The sequence below is a fragment of the Diadema setosum genome, chromosome 11 (assembly GCF_964275005.1).
Source record: "Diadema setosum chromosome 11, eeDiaSeto1, whole genome shotgun sequence".
NCBI classification, from domain to species: Eukaryota; Metazoa; Echinodermata; class Echinoidea; order Diadematoida; family Diadematidae; genus Diadema; species Diadema setosum.
The window spans coordinates 8,441,828-8,466,081 of NC_092695.1; the positions used below are offsets into that span (position 1 = coordinate 8,441,828).

General features: G+C 37.8%; 2 protein-coding genes across 2 annotated transcripts in view; one reads left to right on the forward strand and one right to left on the reverse strand.

Annotated features, from left to right (window-relative positions):
* Positions 1-658: 658 nt before the first annotated feature.
* On the reverse strand, positions 659-14,611 carry LOC140234638 (acylglycerol kinase, mitochondrial-like). Its single transcript, XM_072314670.1, has 13 exons — positions 14,502-14,611; positions 12,806-12,845; positions 11,691-11,770; positions 10,754-10,829; positions 9,847-10,070; positions 9,195-9,264; positions 8,276-8,358; positions 7,520-7,580; positions 6,660-6,792; positions 6,011-6,114; positions 4,632-4,699; positions 2,921-3,014; positions 659-1,984 (listed from the first exon to the last, which is right to left on the reverse strand). Exons 1-13 carry the CDS (start codon positions 14,609-14,611, stop codon positions 1,850-1,852), a joined length of 1,278 nt encoding a protein of 425 aa, XP_072170771.1. The 3' UTR covers positions 659-1,849.
* Position 14,612: 1 nt separating this feature from the next.
* LOC140235003 (semaphorin-1A-like) overlaps positions 14,613-24,254 on the forward strand; it is a 35,315-nt gene continuing 25,673 nt past the window's right edge. The window contains exon 1 of the mRNA XM_072315039.1: positions 14,613-14,714. Coding sequence (XP_072171140.1) covers positions 14,613-14,714 — 102 coding nt within the window. The remainder of the gene's footprint in view (positions 14,715-24,254) is intronic.

Below are 24,254 nucleotides of genomic sequence, written 5' to 3' on the forward strand. Positions count from 1 at the left end.
AGGCAAGAAGAAATCACGGTTTCCACTGCAGGAACATTGAATACACTTCAGGAAAACCGAAGTAGATTCAGGAATTTCTTCTAAATGCCAAATTCTATTGAGATGAAGAAGCGATCTCTTAAGACTGCCTTGTCCAAACATAAAGAAGACTGGAGCTACATTACCTCTTTCTGGGGCCAAGTTCACACACCCAACTTGGTCAATGGCTTACCAACTTTGCATACTTTGTGCACAAACCGGTCAATGAGATCGCAATGTGCCACATTACACTGAAAGTGTTGTAGCCACAGATTTTCCATAATGGTTACATTGCAGCAAAGTTTGCAATGTTCTCCACAACTTTACTGTACTTTATTTCTGGCATAAACACTTCTAAAGAAAAAAGCAGCATGGCTTTGAAAAGTAGGATGTTTACCAAAAGCGCTCATGTGTTGTGGTCTCAGAATAATGTCCCACACAAGGGGTTTACACTGTGGCACACAGATTTAGTAGCACTGCAAGGAATATTTAACATTATACAGTGCATTCCCATTAAATTAAACATGACAATAACAAATTTTGTCACAAGAAACTAAAAAGTTCAGATCCCAAAATCATCATCCATATATCTCTACATAATTTATATGTTTATAATAATAATAATAATAATAATAATAATAATAATAATAATAATAAGGTCTTATTTATCCAGGGTAGCCTCTTCAGTGTTGCCACTGCTCTACCAGAGGGCCCTGCCATTATTATTACCCCAGCGTTGCCAGGTACATACACCTGGGTCAAGAGGGACATTGTGGGTAAAAGCATCTTGTCCAAGGACGTAAGCACTGGGCGGGAATCGAACTCGGGTCCTCCGATTAGGAGTCGGGAGTCTTATCCACTATGCCACAGCGCCCCCACAGTTTGGCCCCAATGTTTGGCTATAACAGAATACAGTGAAAGAAAACTACCAGTTCCAAGGAATTTGTTATATCAGGAGTCAGCTGTATAATAGAAATACAACAATTAATGCTAAAACAGAAATAGACAGTGTAGCATTGTATCTATTTCTATCATGGTTGTGTCTGCCAAGTAGTACTTCTTGAAGTTCCCTAGACTCCAACTTGGTCTGACACCTTGCACTTTGCATACATTATCATACAAATAAAATTGAATCTTTAATGGAGGACCACCAGAGCAAATGACTTCGGGTTCACCTGAGAAAGTAATACATGGCCACAGTATTGTCACAATAAAGCATACTGTTTGACTGGACTGAAGAAAGAATGTGAAAACTCCCAAGCTCCTAATCTGAACACCTGAGTGGTCATAAACTATCATAGACTGATTATCTCCAATATACTAATCAATACATTTTGTTAGAGTCTTAAACTTTCCAGAAATATTTAAGCAGATTTTACTTGTCCATTCCAGGCAAGTTATCCATCAGCATGAAGCTCGCAGTTACCCCTTCAACACATTACAAGGGTAAGGTACTGTATACGCCATATATTTCGCGAGTCTAAGTTCTCGCAAATCGGAACTTCCCAACGATTTTGCAAGTAGTTAAATTCGTGATCGTGGAGTTGTGTACGGAACGGAGAAATGTATACGCGTACGTCACATCCATAGCGTGATTAGAGTCAATATTTTTGCGTGTCTTTAATTTCGCGAATAGCACCTGACTCACGAAATTCACGAAAAATAAAAACCTCGCAAAATACTTGGCGTATACAGTATTTGATTCCACCAACTTATCAGGCATTTTGTCGTCTCAGGTCTGATAATACTCCATGCTCTTTCAGCCCTTCATGCCTACGCCACCAATGTGCCTCAAAGAGTACCTCTTCTTCAGAGCCCAGTGATGCAAGTATCACCTCTTTGGTTCCACTTCCTGGCCGTCCTGAGAACGATTTGTGAAGAAGCGCAGCTTTGAAGGGAGAATCTTGACAGTGATTGGCATGGCCTCAAACCTCTCATTGTCAATCGTATACCAGGAATCCTTACCCTGGTATTCAGGGAGGGAAGGGGGGGGGGGGGAGGAGGAGGAGGGATGGGGAGGGGAAAGAAGAGAACTAGTTTAGGAGACTGAGATCAATAGAATATAAGATTTCCTTTATGGCTGAAGAAGCTTCATAACGCAAATCAAAAGATATTGTGACCTAACTATACACGGGTTAGCACATGTAAAAAACAATTTCTGTGATACCAATGACGAGCAAATCACTGTTAATCCTTCTGTCAAAATGACATAACTGGATACTGATACCATAACTGGTTGACTAAAAACATGATAACATCAGCTTGATTCAAATAACACGCAGACATTATAAATTCTATGATTGTGAAGACATTTGAAAACTTAAATTTCCTTGAGTTTGAATTTATGGGTGACAGAAACAAAAAAGATACAGTAATTACTTCTCACCTTTATTCCTTACAAGTACATCTTTACTGCACAGAAATTGCAGCAGTGCATAACTATTACGTGAGTGAATATTCATCAGTAATTCTCATTACTGTACACATTCCTGGCTCTCATACCATTTGAGATATATCTTTCCTATTTGTGCTTTTTGTTTTCAGTTTGAAAATCACAGTCTTCATCAAGAAATTATCTTCTGTGATCATTACATGTCCTTTCAGGAATATCAAATTTCATACCTTTGTAAAATGTGGAGTTTATGTAAGCATATTGCAAATGAATTATATATTTCTATACATGTATTAAAACACAACCCATTCCATTTTCACATTTTCACATTTCACAACCCATTTCATTTCCAGTGCATACATTTTGTGAGCATGAGTTTGTCATGGAAGAGTTTCTAACACATGAAAACATTCACCTCTATCCAAGGAATGAGTTAAAAAATGGGACTTAAAATTCTTGTCTTTTACATAGACGAAATAACAGCAGGAGACTGAATGAAAAGCATCAAACCTCTTCAATCTTGGGTGTCAGACGAACCTCTCCGACTGGAATATCAGTTGCCTTGTAGATATCAGTATGACCTTTCCCTGCCAGCCTTGCCCACCTACAAATATAAGAGCAAACAAACAAACAAACAAACAAAACAAATGTTGATGGTGCTTTATATGTTCACAATGCAAAACCATTATTTCATTCTATTCTTAAAGGGATCATGTAGTTTTGGTTGAGACCTAACCTCGGGATTCTAACATCTTTTGGTGAGATAATGAGAAACTGCTAATGAAATATGAAAGAGCATGTAATTCCAAAAAGAATTCAACGTTTATTTGATGAAAATTGGTTTTGAAATGGTCAAGATATCCAAAACAGAGCAATTCTAATAAAAGGTGGGACCAACCTTTCATTACGATCGCTTTGTGTTACTTTATTTTTGGATGTCTCAGCCATTCCTAAACCGATTTTCATCAAATAAACTTTGAATTCCTCTTAGAAAGGTATGATCTGAACTATTTTACAAACGGTTTCTTGATACACTTATCTTGCAAAAAGTTAAAACGCCCAATTCTCACCTCTACCAATACTGGACCATCCCTTTAATGCTGATTAACTTCTGAAAATTAAAGAAAATGTACCCCTCTTGTCGCAAGATCAGGGATACTAACCCCTGCAGATTTAAAAGTGTAATGATGCATAGTAAAACACAAACCAAAACATATTCCAAAGGTTATGATCATAATTTGGCTCAAATATTGGAAAATTGCACATACCATTCACACTGAATAGAAAAAGATTTTATGGAAAAAAGCCTGAACATATTCTTTATTGAAAAAAAAAAAACATAACAAAACAAAACAAAACAAAACAACACAAAACATATTTTCCTATTTTTGTTTGAAAAAAAAGAGCATACTAAACATCATTATAAAACATACCCAGTACTATTGGCAGTTCTGCAAATTGGGTGGAAATAAACCATATCTTCTTGTAAATTACTGACAAGTAAAATAGTGATACACAGTCCTTTAGAGCAATACATATGTGTCAGTGTTTCTACACAAATGGCAAAAATGTAAGGGGTGATAATTTGATGAAGCTACACTGTACTTGGCTAGATTAAACTTTAGCTTACCTTCATGAAGAGAGCTTTAAAGCAACAAATGAACAAATACCACCATAATGCACAGTGGTAGATTGATACATGTTACTGCCAAGCAACTTTTTAGGAATTATCAAAAGTCAAGGCACATTTGCTGTCAAAGCCAGAGAAGTGCCCCAAATGAATCCTACAACCAAGGCAACCATGCATCTTCTTTACCTTACACTCTTTATATCGATCAATGTAAACTGAATTGTCTGATCAGTTCTCAATTTCATCCATGTAATAAGAGGACATCATATCTTTTGCCAAATGCTCCATAATGACTTCTGTTATTAACACTCTGTCCTGACTTTTAAATTGGTGACTTTCAATATACTTACGTTTTCTAATAGCACCCAAATTGATCTGAGTTATGATCTGTCATAACGTATCACCTCAAGCTGATGATGAGATACTCATCATATTTCTGAGTTCTGCCATCATCAATGAATTCTAGAACACGACCATTATCCCTGACTTCAGAAATTTACAAGTCCTGAATCAAGAAAATAACTTAAAAGACTCCATGTTGAAATGAACTATTGCCCTCATGAAATGAGCAGAGAATTCCACCATACTTACCCTTCCTTGATGAAATCTGTCCTAGACAGCTCTGAAGGTCCAGCTTGCAGCTGGAGGGCAGGAGGCCCCTGAAGGAAGGGAAAAAAGAGAAGCAAAATACCAATGCGGCTGATAAGGTAAGGTGCTGCTTCACAACAATACATTTATAAAGGGAACGTATAGTTCTGGTTGAGCCCTAACTTCAGGTTTGTAACATTTTTGGGTGAGATGATGAGAAACCTCTTATGAAATATGAAAGAGCATGTAATTCCAAGAGGAATTCAACGTTTATTTGATGAAAACTGGTTTTGAACTAGCCGAGATACCTAAAATAGAGAAATCCTGATTTTATTATGATCGCTCTATTTTACTTTGTTATTGGATGTCTCGGCCATTCCAAACTCGATTTTCATCAAATAAACTTTGAATTCATCTTAGAATGGTATGCTCTGTACTATTCATAAGTGGTTTCTTGGTATCTTACAAAAAGTTAAAAGCCTAATCCTCGCCTCCACTAATACTGTACCATCCCTTTAACATCAGGACTGATAAATATCCTTCTGTAAACTTCTAGTATGGCTGACTTCAAGGTAGCTGGTGTTTAATCTGACCACATGTGCCTTCTTTCTTGTCCCGACAGTCTACTGATAGTTTGGTTTTAACTATTTGAAGAAACAGGATATACACATCAAATTCCATGCATGACAGTTAAATACCAATAGTACATTTCTTTGGCAACTGTGAAAAACATTAATATGGCAACACAAAATATTATGACATATCCCTGGGACTTTTCGTCATTGTTATTATGTCCAGTCTCAATGCTCTAATTTGTTTGATGATTTGCAAAGTCTGTAGATGTCATTCGAACACAATGGGGCATCTAACACTGTAAGACAGACAATAAATAACGAAAAGTTCTTCATTCAGTATGCGTGACAAATCCCCATACAATAGTGATTGTTCAGTGTAATACATTGCACATCAGTGTGAGCAGCATAACAGAATCCTCAGACAAAACCTGAGCATTCCATGAGTTTCCTTCATCCATGTGTCACATCAAAGTGGGCCCACAAAGGGGGTTTTGAAGGCAGCGCACATCACGTCATAAAAATGATTACTGTATACCCCATATTTATACTAAGCGAGTCTAAATTTTCATGAATGAGGACTTCCCAACAATTTTGCGAGTGGCTAAATTTGCAATCGAGGAGTGCTGTACTGAATAGAGAAATGTATATGTGTGCGTTACATTCATATCGGGATCAGAGTCATTATTTTCATGTGTCTTTGATTTCGCGACTAGGGCCTGACTCGCGAAATTCACGAAAATAAAAACCTCTCAAAATATTTGCCGTATACAGTATCTAAAAGTCATGTCAAAGAACATGTTTCCCCACATCTCTTGGGGCTCCACTGAGGTCAGTAAGGATAGAGCACTCCACAGCTGAGATGTCCAGTTCTTCCATCACTTCTTCCTCCAAGGGGTCAATGACCTCTGGCTCTGTATGTGCATAGAGTAAATATGAAATGGAAAAGGTAGTAATGACAGAAAATTAAAAATAAAACAAGGCAAACAAAGCACAGGAAGCTTTGTGACTGAGACATTAGTGAGAATTGCAACAGTGGCAACCAAAAGATATTCCCAACTTTGGAAACTGCCTGGATCATTTAAAGGCAAAGTTCGACCTGAATACACTCATCAAACTCATTGATAAGGTGGAACCTGCTTTAGATGGACCTGGGCACTGTTTGATGAAAGTTGTCAGCCCTGACAAGTTGCCATTCTCTGACAATTGCCATAGTAACAGTCGTGAGCAGAGCTTCTCAGATAATCAGTGCCAAGCATTTTATTAAAAGACACTGACAACTTGTCAGGGCTGACAACTTTCATGAAAAGTGTCCAGGTTGTACGTCTTGGGCTTATCATGCCTAAATGCATTGTGGCATTGTGCACATTCACTGCAGTGGCTTCTTTTGGTCTGCTTTAATCTTTTGTTTGTTTGTGCAAAGGACATATCGACTGAGAACGAATACAAAGTTGTTTACCTGGTTCTTTTTTTCTGGGCCAGAGTCGATTCATAAGTCTTGTCCACCAGCCCTGTGAAGCCTGGCTTGGTGGTTCGGGGATCTCCTTTGGATGACCGTATGAGATATGACCTCTCACTATTGCTGGGGATTCCTGAATACCACAAAGGTGTGTAGATATGAGGGCATTTAATCATCGACTACTTTAATTAACTTTGAGAATTTTGCGAGTCTTCCCAGTCTTTCGAGTCTTCCGCATCTTTTGACACCAAATTTGCAATGCCCGGGCGCACAGTTCCAAAATTGCGCATAAATATGTACGTGCATGTCAGGCCAAAAATTGTGAATTCGTGTACAATTTCAATGCAAACTGTGCTTACAAGCAAATTTCATAAAAGCATGATTATTTGGGGGTTTTATTGATCAAAATCAATTAATAACATATCTTATTGTTCGGAGCAATGTCGCGGACAAGTTTCGTCGAAAAAACAACGAAATACATAAAGTTGAAAAAACAGAGAAATACACAAGAAATTCAAAAAACAATAAAATACTTAGGAAATGTTTCTGATAGCACAATTTTTTTCTCTTACATTTGCTAAGGACACTAAAAAGAATATTTACACAAAAAATGTGCCTGTTTTGAGCTTTATTTAGTGATTTATACCAAATTGTCTGATTTCATGCATCATTATGCATAAATTAGCATAATTCAGCATAGATGATAATTTTTTTAAAAATTAACTTCATGATACTTTAGATTACATCATAGGCAATGTGTGTGCAATTTTCGTCGCGGTCGGGTGGACGACGGCCAAGATGTGGAGGGGGGGGGGGGGGGGGGGGGGGGCCTGGGAGTACCAAAGTCTCAGAATACTGACCTGTGTCAAGCCTGCCCAAATGAAGCTGAATCGGTGCTTCAAAGGACCAAAGTACCAGAATCTATGATAGTATTGGAGAAAACGAGACAAATTGTCACACTGTAAGGGCTGCAGCTAATCACACTTATTAAAACAAGCTTACCTGCAGCAAAACTTACAATAGTAAAATTTGATCGGTGAGAGTATTACAGTCCACAGTTGGTAATGAATAATCTTCTTCTCAGGTTTCTTGAATGTTTTCTTTTTGTTTTTCCTCCTCTACGAGGACTTCAGCTTGCTCTGGAGTGTACCCCTGAGACCAGATTGTTAGCTACTTGTCTGTTGTTACTTGAAATGACTGCCAAATCTAAATATGTCTCTAATAAATTGTAATAATTATAGTATTGCTCATCAATCTCAGTGGAAATAATACCTGTACTACATGACTTCAGATCAGAGTTACGTTTTGCTTTGTTTTTGTTGTTGTTGGTATTTTGTTTTTATTATTGGTAATGTTTTCATCTTATTTTGTTGTACTTTATCTAACATATAATATGATATATGATAAGATATAATATAATGAAAGAAAATAAAAAATGAAACAAAACATACAAAAATAACTCAAATAAAATAAAAATAAAACAAAATAGAATAAAATGAAATAAATCAAAATAAAATATGACACATACATTATCATTATCTTTTTATTTTATTTTCTTAATTTTTTTTTTATCTTTTTTTTTTTTTTTGGTGAGGTGGGACTAAATATTGACTTACTTGGTTGCCTTCTCCTTAGCATCTTGTAGTGGTCCCCAGTGGATGCTGGACATGGCATAAGATTTCCTTCCATGTTCCTCATCCTGAGTGACAACCATGTAGCCAGGTGGAATAAAGATTTGAAAGAACATTTTGCAGAATGCTACACAACAGCCTCACAATGACTTTATGCCCATTCAAACTGGATGAATTTCATAGTTTTCCTTGTTGGAATCTCAATGAAAGCACAGCTTTTAAGACAACTGGTAATGATGGAATTGTGCATATTTACATTATGATATTATTCTAAAATCATTTTGGGTATATTCTGCGAAAGTTCTTCCATCACCAGTCAATATAACATCATATTGCGCACCTTCAAGCACCATTTCATAAAAGATGCTAGGAGAGCAATTATTGCTAGAATAGCAACTTCTTGTAGCAACAGCCAATCAGGAGGATGGATTCTTGTTGTTACCATGACAATTGCCATTCTACCAACAGGTGCCATCACAGAAACTTTTTTAATGAAATGGGGTCCTGGTCTCTTGAGCTGCTTCTGTGTCTAAAAGCCTCCTGTGTACACAAGCACCATTTCTGACAGCTTCCTTCACAATCGCTCTCCTTTTATTTTTTTTTCTCTCTCCCCATCTATACCGATCTATCAATCTATCTGTCTATCTATGTGAATATCTATCTGTTTATCTATTTCATCTATCTACAGTCAACCTCACCAATTCAAATCTATTTGGACTAACGAAATAGCTTGGACTTAGAGAAAATTTGACTTATGAAGATTAAAATCAATAGAATTATAAAGAGAAGAGGACTGGGAAGACCTTTGATTCAGGCATTCATTCAACTTTTGTGAGGTTGACTTAGCAAGGTTGTTTACATCTATTTATTCATCTATCTTTACAATTCCATCTCTTGTTGTTACCTGTATAGACATGACATCCACCTGTCTTGTCAATCCTTTGATGATGGCCATGGCTGCATTGCACATCCACCTACAGTCATCAAACAAAAATATCGATCACCACTTGTGCTTGTAGTCCTGACACTCATGACTGGCTTACGACTCCTTACAGACGTAGAGATACAGTTACTGTATACGCTGTTTATTTTTGCTGACATATATTTTCACGAATGAGGAGGTCACAGATTTTACATAGCGAGATGTTGTTTTTGTGAATAGACACCTTGGCTGTCATATGTGCACTATCACACACATTTTTGCTTGTTGTTAAATTCACAGTCCGACAATAAATCGCAAAATTAAAAAAAAAAGTACCATATTAAACAGGTGACTCCTGTTACAACAAAGTTCTCAGGACTGGCATTTTTTCTTTCATTATATTGAAATTTCATTATCAACAAATTATATATATGTATATATATATATATGTATATATATATATACATTATATGCACATAAACTACGAATTGGGGGCCTAAATTTTCACCTTTTTTGTAACAAGAATTTTGTTATAACCATGTTCATTATAACAGGGGTGCACTGTAGTGCCTGTCACACAAGGGGAGAGGATCACCCCAGACTGACCCCCAGTCTGTGGTACGTGAAAACGAACCTGACGTCAGCTTCTGCATTGGCATAAAGGCTCCTGGCCAGGGAGTTGGTCACTCCCACGGGGATGATGCCCAGCGTCCACCTGGAGCTGACCACCTGCTCGTCCTCTCTCCTGAGGAGTCCGGTCACGACCTCGGCCACCGTGCCATCTCCCCCGGCAATGACGATGATGTCGGTGGCGTCCAGCGAGCCTGCCAGGTCCTTAGCCTCCCCCTCTGTAGTTGTCTGCAAGCGACAATAGACAGATTTCTGCATAATACTGTATACGTCATATACATTGTCTTTAGCGTGTCTAATTTTTTTTTTTTTTTTGCGAATTGGGACTTCTCGAACATTCTGCGAGTGATTAAATTCACATTTGTCGAGTACAGTCATGAATGGAGAACTGTATGCGTGTACGTCACATTCATGTCGGGATCAGAGTTAATCTTTTTGTGTGTTTTTAAATTCACAAATAGCACAAAATTTGCGAGAATAAAAAACTCACAAAATATTCAGCATATAGGCCCTACAGTATAGAATGACAACCAGGACAACCCTGTGGACTTCAGATTCCTATATTAAAAGACTAACTTTGTACAGAGGAATGAAACCCGAATCTAAATGTGGATCGAGTGAATGCAGCAATATTAGTAGAACACGTCAGAGAAGTTTGATGAAAATCGGACAATCCATTGAGCCATTTGAATGCAAAGGAAGACACGCTACTGACTGAGCCATATGTCAACATGGACAGACTACATCTCCAATTATTCTTGGCTTTAGTCCTTGAGCACTTCGTGGAAAGATTCTTTGGTGAGGAGGCAAGTATTTGCCAAAGATGTTTGAGTTTCTTGCATTCCCATGAGAAAATAAACAATTATTTTTCAACTTTCTTTACAACTTGCAAAGTCCTCATCACACATTACCTGAATGATTTCAACATCAAGACCGGCCAGGTGGAGAAGTGGCGCTGCATTTTTTTCAAAGAGCTTCTTCCCTTTCCTGAAATCAAATCACAATTTCTAAATCATCAATCACACATGTATGTTAGCAAGAATATCATATCACCTCTCTACACATCAAATGAGTCTGCACAGCTCCATTGTTATAGAATTAAAAATTGTTCCACTATTACTCTTGTTAACTACACTTTCAATAATACATTTCCCTTGTGTGTGTGTGTGTGTGTGTGTGTGTTTTGTTTCTTTTTTTTTTCTAATTTCTTTCTGCTACTCTACTATGTAAGTCAGTGAGACCAATATTCAACTTTTCATATGGTGCATGCAGGGAAAATTAAATATTTGTTCAGAGTACAGGGTACATTAGTCACAGGTCCAGTGACTTTTGAATGCAGATTCTGAAAAAAAAAAATTGACTTTGTAAATGACACAAACCTAATTGAGTGCACATAGACTGCAATTAAAGAATGCAGTTGATTTGTCATATAATACAAATACCAACAGACCAAACCTTAGATTTGGGGAAACCACCCCCTCCTCCTTGAATTAATGTGTCTATATAACATCATACATACATATATATATATATATATATATATATATATATATATATATATATATACTGTATATATACATACATACATACACATAAATCCTATCAAAAACATGATGTAACACTCATAGGCATATTAAAGTAAGATTGGAATGCATCACCTTGAAATGACACATTTTCTTTATTAGTTTAGGTTATTAGTTCCAGAGTGTTACAAGCTAATGAAAAATGAACTTGCAGTATCAATACCATGAAATCATGTCATCTTTGTAAGGACAGGTCAAAGACTACATGTATATGATAATGAAAGTTGTAAACAGATTAGTTAATGGAATTAAGATTTGTACTCACCCCTTCTTGGCTGCTGGATTTACAAAGACTGTGGCCTTTATTGGCTTGGCAATATTACTGCTCAGCTGTCTTCCATAAAGCTGGAATGATTGTTTGAGAATAAAACCAGAGGAGACACATCACTATTTATAGTCACAAGCAGCACCAATGTAAAATGTTAAACATAGCTTTAAAGCAACCCTTGGAAAATATACACAAGCATCACTTAATAATCTATGCGGATCTCTTCCTTATGTTTCATGCAATATTGGAGAAATACAACAAATGTTTCGGTGAAATGATGAATCCTTCTCCCAATCTAAATTACCTCACTTTCAAATCAATTTTAAGAAAACATGTTACCTAAATTTACCAATTTCATAGGTCTGCCATGAAAATTATGAATCAAATTGGATGAAATACATTGTATGAAGACTTGCAGGATTACTAACCCCTCATGAATTACATTAACAAACATGATAGAACATCAACCCATGCCTGCTGATACAGGTGATATCTCTTAGCTCACGCAAATGCTGCATGCAAGCTCGTGAAAATTTCATGCATGCGAAAATGTCTGGTTTTACACTAGCCTCCAGCACCAATAGCTTATAAACTTTATTGCTCCACAGTCAGACATGGGCTTTGTATTAATTACTGTATTCTCATATTTGCCATTGCCCATAAGAAAACATGCCTAAGCACAAGTGCTGTCCTGACTAATATATCTGAGGTGAATCCATCACACTAGCAATCACAATATTTACATTTTGCCAAAAATATGAACACCTCTACTGTCCTAGATTCCATCCATTATTCCATGGTCAAGCTGGCATAATTGCATTCTGCAAAATTGAGATTCAGTTCTTTGGCTTAAATGCACTTTCACCTTTTTCTTTTTTTTCGGTGATGGTGGTGGTAGTAACAAGGATAGAAAATCCCTAAAACACTACCTTCCTACTCAGTTAATGAAGGCATCAAAGTATATAATGTCAAGTGAAAATGTCTGGATTGTACATACGCATTCCAAGTTTGATTTAACACCATATAAATGAATCTGAAAATGATCATACAGCTACAATATATAACTATGCTCCTCAATAGTAAGCATTACAGATGAAGTACAATGTAAATACCTGTGCTTCTTTGCAGTATTCCTCTCTCAGCAGATCTGCCCTGAAAGAAAGTAAAAAGCAAACAAACAAACAAACAAGTTAATTGAATAAGAAAAGTTGTGAAAAAAAACACTTTTCCATAACAAAAAGACATTCTAATTTGTATCAAGAAAGAATGAAAATATACAAAGTGGAGTAATGGAGTGAAATATTCTTTCAAGTATTTACAGCACTTTATGTGAACAGTAAACCTCCCTTTAGTCAAAATCATGGAAGTCCATGCAATGGAAAAAAAAAACCAATTTTTCTTCTGCTACTTTTATAAATTCTTTTTTGTTAGTCAACCATTAAAACCTTAACACTTCTTTTTTTTAAGTCAACAGATCTACAAGTTTCATTTATGAAAAGTGCTCATTTTCTCAATGTGTTATTGACATGGACTCTGAAAGAGTGAATCAATTATGAAAAGAAGTTACTTTCTTCTAAATTCTTTTTTCTTTAATTTTGGAGATAACTCCCAACTCTCCCTTCCCTTACTATTAATCATTTCTTTGTTGGTTTCCTCTCGTCTTGTTTCCCTCAATGTCATATTCAATCTCATTTTCTGCCTATCTGTTTCCGTCTAGTTTTCTTTCCCTCCAGCTACCTTTCCTTCATTTCCTTTTCAATATCTTTGTTTCCTTCTGATGTATCTTTTTCTATGTTCCTTTTTTTTTTCAACCTGTATAATTCCCGTTCTTTCCTTTATATTCATATTTCATTTTATCCACTGTTGATTCAGGTCTCATTCTATTATTCTATCTTTGTTTTCAATCTTTAATTCTTCTTTGCTTTCCTCTTTTCTTTTCAAACATATCCATTATTCCCTTTTTTTCCCCTCTATAATGAAAGTTTAACTTCTTTATTTCCTTCCATTAAATTTGCAATTGCACATGTATTTTATGTGCTGTAAACCTTTCTCTTTATTTTTTCAAGGTTTGCCTTTTTAAGACCGAGTAGACAAAGTTCTTTTATCTTTCCCGTTTTCTATCCCTATGTATACTGCATGTTTGTGTGTGTGTGTGTGTGTGAGTGTATATATATGTACACGTATTAATGCGATGGTGTTTTGCTTATGTTTATTTACTTGATTTAACACAGAATCAGTTGTAATATATGTTGCTATTGTAAAGTATATAGTATTTCCATGTGTAGGCAACCTAACACAAGCACAAGATGCTTTACAAGGCTGCCTGGCTCTCATTGTGAACGCCACTATTATCTGTTTTTGTGTTCTATTTTGCCGAATAAATGGCCTAGATAGGCCTCAATAAATCCAATCCAATCCAAACAAGTATCTGTTCACTCATTTCCTTTTCCCCCTTTCCCATTTCTCTTTGGCACCCTTGTCTTAACATTCTCACAACCTCATTTTCATCATGTTCATTTCAACACAAACCCACACACACATACACGTACAACACAACCTCCCTCGAACGCTACCGCAAGACTCAGTACACGAATAACTGTGGGATAGGCGGAAAGATGCTGTGATTGCTACATTCAGATCGCATTCATGACAATGATAATGGTCAAATCTCAGCACTCATTCATTATGAACGCATGGGACTACGGAATTTGGAAGCAACACTCCCACAACACTAGGCGGAGTATAGCAACAAGGCGAATGTCTTACTCTAAAGCTTTAATTATTCAAACATAGAGATATATGACTCACTTATATCTGTCAAGCAAGAAATTACCACCCCATATGGCTGCTCCTGTGAAAAATACTGATTTCTTCCAATGGTTTCGCAAGGTGCGTGCCACTCTCATGAGGGCTGCCATTATGTGCGATCAGTTCTTCTCACCTGAGAGGGCGCCCATTGAAGGCTACCGGCAGTGGCTACCGGCTGGAAGCGCGGAAGGGGGCGCCGCTCGCTGCAGCCATGTGAATACTTTATATACTTTATACGAATTTCGTTCAATTTCTTATCATGGAAACAGAAATGTTCACAGAAACAAAACAAAGCATCATACAAAGACGAACTGTATTATACACAACCATTGTACACAATTACGTAAAATGCAGTAATACCAACATTGTGCAAACTAATGTCAAACTTACATTGTAACTCTTTTAACCAAGGAAACGAAATCCGCTTTTTGTTTTGTTTTTTTAAACACATATTCTCGCAAAAAGCCCGCAAAACGGGGACATCATAGATCATTTGCTTAAAACACAAAACGGGGCATATTTCACTGCTTCTCTAAAGAAAAAAAAAACGAGAAAAAACAAACAAACAAACGAGGCCATTTGCGAGAAAACATACACACATGCACACACACCTCTCCACTCAACGCCAACAATATATGCACCCCACCCCCCCCCCCTCCGTGCCTTCAGCCCTCAGGTTTCAGGTTTTATTCACACTTGAATAACTCTGCCGTGAAAATTGCCATTTTGTTTCTCATACAATAAAATACTTCCTAATCATAATGTGGAAGTGATGTGGAAATGGTAGAAGCAATAGAGACGAAGAAAAAAAAAAAACCCGACAACGATATGACAATAACTCGCAGATACATAGTCATGTACGGCAAATTTAAAACAGAAAAAGATGATCACATATTATCATCCTCGGTATACCTCATATATTCCCACTTTGACAAATGCATTCCAACTGTTCCTCTTTTACTCGCTATCTTATTTTTTTCTTCTTTACACACCATCTTAAAATACTTCATAACATCATTAAACTTTGGTACCTCCCCTTCTGATCTCGCTAAATATGAAATATTTTTAATCATTAATATAATTGTATTCCATCCTTTGACTTTTAACGAGTTTCCGGATATGATGCTGTATAAACAACTTCCCAATTCATATTTCCTAGTTCTTCTAAATTAAATTTCTGAATAATAATTTGCCACAAATCCTGCATTTTATACACTCCCAAAATAAATGTGAATATGTCTCAGTGCTCTTTTTGCAGAAAGAACAGAGATCATCCGAAACAAACCCTTTTTCTCTCTTCCACACACACACACACACGCACGCACGCTCGCACGCACGCACACACACACACACGTACACACACACACACACACACGTACACACACACACACACACACACACACACACGTACACACACACACACACACACACGTACACACACACACACACACACACACGCACACACACACACACACACACACACACACACACACACAGACATTGCACCGTAACCCATTCGGGGCACCAAAATTTGGAGGCCAGACCATTCCAACTAAAAAAAAATCTGGTGGCCCGAAAAACTAATAACTTAGTTGAAGCGAATGAAGATTCGAGGAGTGAACTTTAATTTTTTTTCGTCGTTTTAACCTGGTCTTTACCCGTGTTATATTATGCCCTAACTTTTTTTCTTCTTCTTAAGATACAGTGGGGGATCGGGGGGGGGGGGGGTGCGCGCGCCCCCTTTAATTTTTGTTGAAATCAAAAAAAAAAGAAAAGAAATTGGGCATGTGCCCCCTATAAATCACACACACACACATGAAACACACACACACACACACACACACACACGAAATACACGGGGAATCCTTTGTTTCGTTTTTTGTTTTTTTTTTGTTTTTTGTTGTTTTGTTTTTTTGCTTGCCGCGAAAGAGGCACCAGATTTTTTTTTTGCGCCCCCCCCCCCCTTTTGGAATTCCTGGATCCGCCCCTGAGAGAGAACAAAGGTGGCATATTTAGTACATATCCGATGTATTACAGAGCAATAACTTGGACAAATACATATTATTTAAAGGCAGCGATTAACCACAATGCACAATTTTCTAACTCTCTAGAGCCTATACATTACTCAGTATAGATAGTTTGCAGCGTCATATTAACTGATTGTATTTTAAATGGAATTCCCCTCCAATTTCCTGATAAAAATCTACAGACGCTATTTCCTGCCATAACAGTTGTTTTTTTTTTTTTCACGGCAAACAGCTTTTAAACTCATTTAGCTCTCAAATCTGTACTTTGCGTGTGTGTGCGTGTGGTTATCAAGCCTATGGAGCATGATCTTACTTTCTCTTTTTAGCTTTTCTTGTTGTTTTTGACAGGGAAGCACAAAAGAACTAAGATTCAACGATACATGCGCGATGGCTCTGTGATTTCACCACACACTGTGAATACTGACGCTGAATTGCTCGTGGCAGACATTAAAAAAGAGTAATTCTACGACTAATCTAAATCTTAGGAAGAAGATTTCGATTTCATCAAGAAACAGTTGCATCTGATCTAGACCGGGGTAAGTATCATAGGAAGTTCAAATCAAGCTTGACTGCTTACTTTGATTTCATACGTGGAAGTTGCATGATCTTTCGGCTCACTGTCGTAATTCTGGATATCATCGTCATGTCACATAAATACGTACGTGTATTCATTGTCAATGATTGTCAGCAATCTTTTAATTTCTTTTCTATTCAAACAATGGGAAACATCAACGCTGATAACAGGCACACCATAATTTACTTGACAAGTTATTACCTCCGCCAAGGGAGGAGGTTATGCTGAAAGTGTTTAAATAGTGTGCTGAAAGTCGCCCGATTTCCCAATATAGAAGCCTTTGTTACGTCATAAACCCTCAGCTGCACGGCGCGCCTCGCCCTAACAGAAACCAAAGACGCTAATTCAGTCTCCGCCAAGGGAGGAGGGCTATATGTTTTCGTTACCGTTGGTTTGTTAGTCTTCTTCTTCTTCTGATTAAGTCTGCCTCCTTCAATAGATTGAAGATTCTTGCAGACTGGTGCTATTTACATTATAATACAATTTATTTACAGATATTTACAAGCACATAGAAAATTTGACGAAAGTAACTAGCTGTGATAAAGCTTATAATCCTTGATGCTGATTGGCTGTGACGCCTAATTTTGACGGTAGTTACCACTGAAATTCAACGGTAAGTTTTATGCAACGGGCCATTGGATATTGTCAAAACCTTACACTTATCTGTGTTCAAATCCATCATCCATTTTTTCGCCCAGTCACCAATATTCTTCTTCTGATTAAGTCTGCCTCCTTCAATAGACTGAAGATTCTTGCAGACTGGTGCTATATTACATTATAATACAATTTATTTACAGATATTTACAAGCACATAGAAAATTTGACGAAAAAAAACAAAACAAAAAAAAAAAACTAGCTACTGTGATCAACCGTTACTGGCGTTAGACGGTTTCGAAATGATCCCACTGATGGCGCTGAAACAATTTCTGACGACAGGGAATTCCAGTTCCTTACAGTTCTTGGGAAGAACGAATGGCGATGCGATTCAGTTCTCGAATATGGTACCTGATAGGAGTGTGGTTGCGAGGCTCTCGTTAACTGAGTAGCCTGTTTGATAATATAGTCCTGTGCTGAAAGAGGAGTGAGATTATTGTGTATTTTGTACATCATAATTAGCCTGTCATTTTCTCTGCGCTGTTCCAGAGTGGTCCAATTAAGTTCTTGTAGCATTTTGGTGACACTCGAGGTGTTATGGTAGCGATTTAAAGTGAATCGCGCAGCTCTTCTCTGGACCATTTCCACTTGGTGGATTAGGTTCTTGGTAGATGGGTCCCAAACTGTGGAAGCATACTCAACAATTGGTCGAACCAACGTTTTGTAAGCTGTGGCTTTAACATCAGAAGATTTTATGCGAAGAATGCGTTTTAGAAATGCAAGCACGTTATTGGCTTTATTGACAGTATTGTTGATGTGTTGGGTCCACTTCAAATCAGAAGTGATGGTTACACCCAAGTACTTCACGGATTCAACAGATTCAAGAGGGGCGTTATTTAGATGATACACGTGTGGCACCCTACTTCTTTTCCTGGATATTGTCAAAACCTTACACTTATCTGTGTTCAAATCCATCATCCATTTTTTCGCCCAGTCACCAATTTTGTTTAGGTCCTCTTGAAGATTTTGCGTATGATGTTGATTGTCGATGGTCATGTAAGAAATTGCATCATCGGCAAAAAGGCGAACCTTTGACGCGAGACCATCAGGCAAGTCATTGATGTAAAGTAGAAAGAGGCAAGGCCCAAGAACCGACCCCTGAGGCACTCCAGATCCTACCGCTACTGAAGAAGATTTAATACCATCCAAAACGACCCTCTGACTTCTTCCATTGAGAAAACTTTGAATCCATTTCAGATTTTTCCCCTGATACCGTAGTAGTCCAGTTTACGTAAAAGCCGCTCATGTCCAACCTTGTCAAAAGCTTTTGAAAAATCCATGACTATAACATCCGTTTGACGCCCTGCATCCAAGTTCCTATGTAAATCACTTGTGAAACCAAGTAATTGTTGTTCACATGACATGTTCTTACGGAAGCCATATTGCAGGGGGAAAATGATGTTATTTTCGTCCCCGTGCTTCATAATTTTGCTGGCTAAAACGTGCTCCATTAGTTTACAGCAAATACATGTCAGCGAAATGGGGCGGTAGTTTACAGGAGTAGATCGATTACCTTTCTTGTAGACTGGTACAACATTTGCTTCACGCCAATCATTTGGTATTTCACTTAATTCATACGACAACCGGAATATATTGCAAAGAATTGGAGCCAGAATTTTTGCCAGCTGCTTCAAGACTCGTGGAGTTATACCATCCGGTCCAGGGGCCTTGCATGTCTTTAAACCACAAAGCAACTTCTCTACACCCTTTGATGTAAACAAAATATCCTCCATTTCTTCAAAGTCTGAGGTTTCCGGTAGTAAGTCATTCGGTATGGGAGTTTCCTTGGTGAAAACACTTTTGAACTGTTGGTTCAATGCTTCAGCTTTTGCAACTGGATCAGTAATCGTAATACCATCACTTTTCAGTTCTCTTATTCCTGTATTATCAGTCCTGTTGTGTTTGATGAAGCCCCAAAATCTCTTCATACTCTCAAATTCTGTGGTATCTTCATCGATAGAAAAAAAGATTCCACATAATTCCAATAAGCCCTCCTTAGCTCCTGTTGCAGTGATTTCTTAACTGCTTTCAACTCTTCCTCCAATTGAAAAGGGACTACCCCGTGGTTTCTCAATTTCATGTTCCGACTTTTTTTGTTCAACCTATCTCTCCTTTTGATCAACCTTTTAATCTTGTTTGAAATCCAAGGTATGTCATTCTTTTTGGATGTCATCTTATGTGGAACAAACTCTGTCATTCCCTTCTCTATTCCATTCTTGAACATAACCCATGCCTCATTCACTGAGCAAAAGTCAAGCTTATCTTCAATTTCCTTGCATACACCTTGCATGAAATCAGCAAATTTCTCCTAATCCGCTTTGCTGTAGATGTTGATTTTCCTTCTTACTAGCTTCTGGCGAGTTGGACAACCAGCAATCGTGAGAATTGGGCAATCATGATCTGAAATGCCTGGTACAACAGAGACATCAGTGACTAACGTTGGATTATTTACTAGGAATAGATCAAGGACGTTTTCTTTCCTGGTTGTTTCCGTAACTACCTGCGTTAACCCATGGTCATCAAGCATAGAACCAAAAGCATGATGAAGCGCTGGGTGATGACATGCTTTCACCTGTCTGGTTTCCCAATCCCATCCAGGTAGGTTAAAATCACCTCCTATGACTACCATATGATCGCGATTCAATTTACACAGGGATCGTTGAAGCTCTGCAAGACTCTCTTCGTCATTTTCATGAGGCCTGTAGTACGCAGCTATATTATGTAGAGTCTTAGATCCCGCCATATTTAATTTACACCAGAGAATTTCACAATCTGTTTCAAGTTCGATTTCTCTTGTAGCTAGAAGTTCTCTCTTAGTAGCAATAAACACTCCACCATGAGGATCATTAGGTGTATCTCTTCTCTCAATATGATACTGATCAGTTGGAAATACCTCATTACTGTTGACTGATGACGATAGCCATGATTCAGTACCAATGACAACTTCTGGATCATGTGTTTGCGTCAGGAGATGGAAAGACTGTTTTTTGGCGCGAATACTTTGGCAGTTGACATTGAAGATCTTAATGGATCGGAAGTTAGACTTCCTAGGTCTTACAACTTTTCTACTGGGTGAAGACATATGAAGTGGTGAACCAATATCACTCTGTGTGAATGACGTATTACTGACATCATCTGCATTTTCTTCCTCCTCTTCTGAGCCCGAGTCGAGAGCATCAAAAGTGTTATCGTCAGACGAAAATCCCAAGATATCGCTACCAATCCCTGACGTCATACTCATTCCAATGTTATGCATTCCGCACTTATTGCAAATCCATATAACGGAGCTATTCCCTAAATCTATATATTCATGGTAGTTTGATGAAACCATAATTGGCAATTTCCCTCACACTGGATACCTCCTGTTTTCCCTGTAACTCCTTTTCCACATACGCCACATACATCTTTAACTTTCCCCATAACTGCTAGTCTAGATAATTATGAATAGACCTATAGAATTCTACATGAAGAGAATATGGAAAGATCTTACTTGATGCATCCTGGCTTGACATGTGATGCAATGTTGATATGAATCTACAAACCACAAATCCCTCGATCTAGTAAATACAACCGATGAAATCTAGTCGTTGATTCCTTCCTTTAACTCTGGTGTCCGTGTGCAAAATAACTCAAAAAGTAGTCGACGGATTGGGATGAAACTTGCAGGAAAGGTTGAGAATGACACAAGTAACAAACGATTAACTTTTGATAGTGATCCGAGAATTTTGGGGGAATTTATGAAGGATTTTTGATATTTTGGCAGGTAGGGTCAATGAACTTAGGAGTTCAGGCTGCGCGTATTTGAGGTTTGCATGCGCGCACTAAAGTGCGTGCTCTAGTTTCTGCTAGGGCGAGGCGCGCCGTGCAGCTGAGGGTTTATGACGTAACAAAGGCTTCTATATTGGGAAATCGGGCGACTTTCAGCACACAATGCTAAAAGTACGTATGGGTGGAAATCATTGATATCTCTATGGAAGAACAAGATCAGTGGTGGAAATGAGCTGCGTGCTTGGCGGAGGTCTGCGCTCTCAAAGTGCTTTTCTAGTTGCTTTTTCTTCTATGTAAACTCATCTGAGCCCAGTGCATATTATTATGTGAACTTTTGCAACAATTCAATTCAATTACGCAATTGCAAATGATATGTTCATGTCAAGGAACTATGATGTACGATTCGTTCATAGAGAAAGCAGTATACAAAGACACTGACTTAAGATTCTATAGCTCTCTACTTGATTTACGTCGGCAATGAAAAACTGTACTAAAAAAGCAAAATGGTGAATGGCCTGCCTAAGTTGTCATCTTAAGGCAGCCTTGGATGAGCGGGTCTTGATTTGAATCTTAAGAGCCATGTGGGACAGGTTCCCACTTCGTCTTAATTCAGCAAATGGGGCCAATTCAGAAAGTTCACTTTTTTTTTCTTTTTTTTTTTGGTCTTGTGCTGTATGTTTGCTCTACATGATTGCATGGCAACAGAAATGAATTTTAACTGTCGCATTTTGTCAATCGTCTTTCCTTTTTGTTTTTGCATCATTAGTATTCTTTCTTTGTTTCGATTTCCATTGTTGAGATCCATATGGTACATATTTTAATGTTCATTTGGGAACATGAATAATGATCAGGGTATTATAAATAAACACATGTCAACATGCGTTTACATCGCCTAACCAGGCCGGTTTTTTTGGGGGTGTTCTGTGGGTGGCCGTAGGGGGTTGATTCACCCCCCCCCCCCCCCCAGATCTCGGCCGTCGATCGCGCAACCGCCACGAAAATTGACACATGCATTACCTGTGGCGTAATCTATACAACACTATACCAAAAACAAAATGGAAATTTAATTAATTCTGCTAATATATGCATACAATCATACATTTTGGTCTAAATCAGGACGTTCCTAGAATCCCATTCTTTTAGTGTTAACATGGTACCAACAGTGTATATGATATATGTGTATGTATCTGCATAAGCAGTGATATAATGCAGGAACCAATAAATCAAATCAAACATTCTTTACAATATACTTGAAAAAAAAAATCTGGTATCAAACTTAATTTCTTATGTGTTTTATTGCTTTAAGATTTTCTTATGTATTTCTGTGTTATTTTTACCTTTTGTTTGTTATTTTTTGCAAAAAAAAAATAATCTATTTCAGCCTATGAAAGTGGAAATAATCATATCTTTATGAATAAGGTGAGAAAAATTCCATTTGCATAATCTTTATACACAAAATCACGTTTTTGAGCCATTTTCGGTCTGACAGGCATGTATAAAAGGTCGTGCAGCGTTGGGAACTGTATGCGCGATTTTCGCGAAAATGGTGTCAAAAGATGTGCGAGACTTGAAAATAAAAAGTCAGCGAATGGCGCGGTCAAAAAATTTCGCGCGGCGGAATAGTCGCGAAAAATATCGAATGGGGGGGGGGGGGGGGTGATTCAACCCCCCCCCCCCCCACCCCGGCCTTTTTAGGGTTAAGGTTCTTTGAGTTCCTCCACGATGCACAAACCATCTTATAGATAGATATACTGGGTATTATACAGAATGCGGGGTTAAAGGTAATACAGTTTCTGTTTGGTCTCCGGGCGTCACCTCTTCTTTTTTCTAAGTACTGGGTACTACATGTGAATCAAGATTGTGTCTTAGACCCATATTTCTTTAAAGAAAGAATCGTATCTACAAGAAAAAAAAAAAAAAAGGTGCACGTCATGAGTTCGACACCCACGACTCATACAGCCAACGAGTCATACAATCCACGGGTCATACAGCTGTAATGAGTCCGACTTGGCAAACAAGGTTCACGAGTTCGACACTATATAAGCAAACAAGGCCTACGAGACCGACACATTAAAGGGACTGTACAGTACTGGTTGAGGTGGGGATTCATGTTTTGAACATTCCTAACTGAGATAATGAGAAACCTCTTATGAAATATGAAAGAGCATGTGATTTTAAGAAGGATTCAACATTTGTTTGATGAAAATTGGTTTTCACACACACACACACACTCTTTTTGTACACCATAGAAAGAAATACATAAGGTGTCATCACTTTGGGCCCCCACTTTCTTTTTTTAACCCGGAATTACGTAAGTGGCACCAAAAAGAAATAGATAGAGATCTTGAAGTGTGAGCGCGGTAAGGTTACGTTTTTCCGCTGAAAACTCCTTTTTTTTCTTTTTTTTTTCTTTTTTAGAAACGCGGAAGTGGAAGGGAATAGATGAGCTGAGGCCTTCTTTTTTAATTTGCTTGCTGGTTAGCTCATGAAACCCGGAAGTGCCCCCGTGCAACATGCAATGGATATGACGCCTTAGAATTTGAGGTTATTGTATTCTGAGGGGAGTATTCTTTTGGGCAATGCCATGAGCAGATAGGTTCTTGCTTCAGAAAGGATACTGACTTTTATTTCGCCTTTAACTGTCGCCTGAATGAATGTATCTCGAGCCATCATACAGGGAAATTCAGTTACTCAGGAGGGATTTTTAACAAGGCTTATAATAATTACAGT

Coding starts and splice junctions, on each gene's coding strand:
- LOC140234638 (XM_072314670.1), bottom strand. CDS start 14,611: ATGGCAGCCCTCATGAGAGTGGCACGCACCTTGCGAAACCATTGGAAG. Junction 10,071..10,753: donor TTGATGTTGAAATCATTCAG/GTAATGTGTGAT, acceptor TGTCGCTTGCAG/ACAACTACAGAGGGGGAGGC. Junction 6,115..6,659: donor GCCCAGAAAAAAAGAACCAG/GTAAACAACTTT, acceptor ATGCACATACAG/AGCCAGAGGTCATTGACCCC.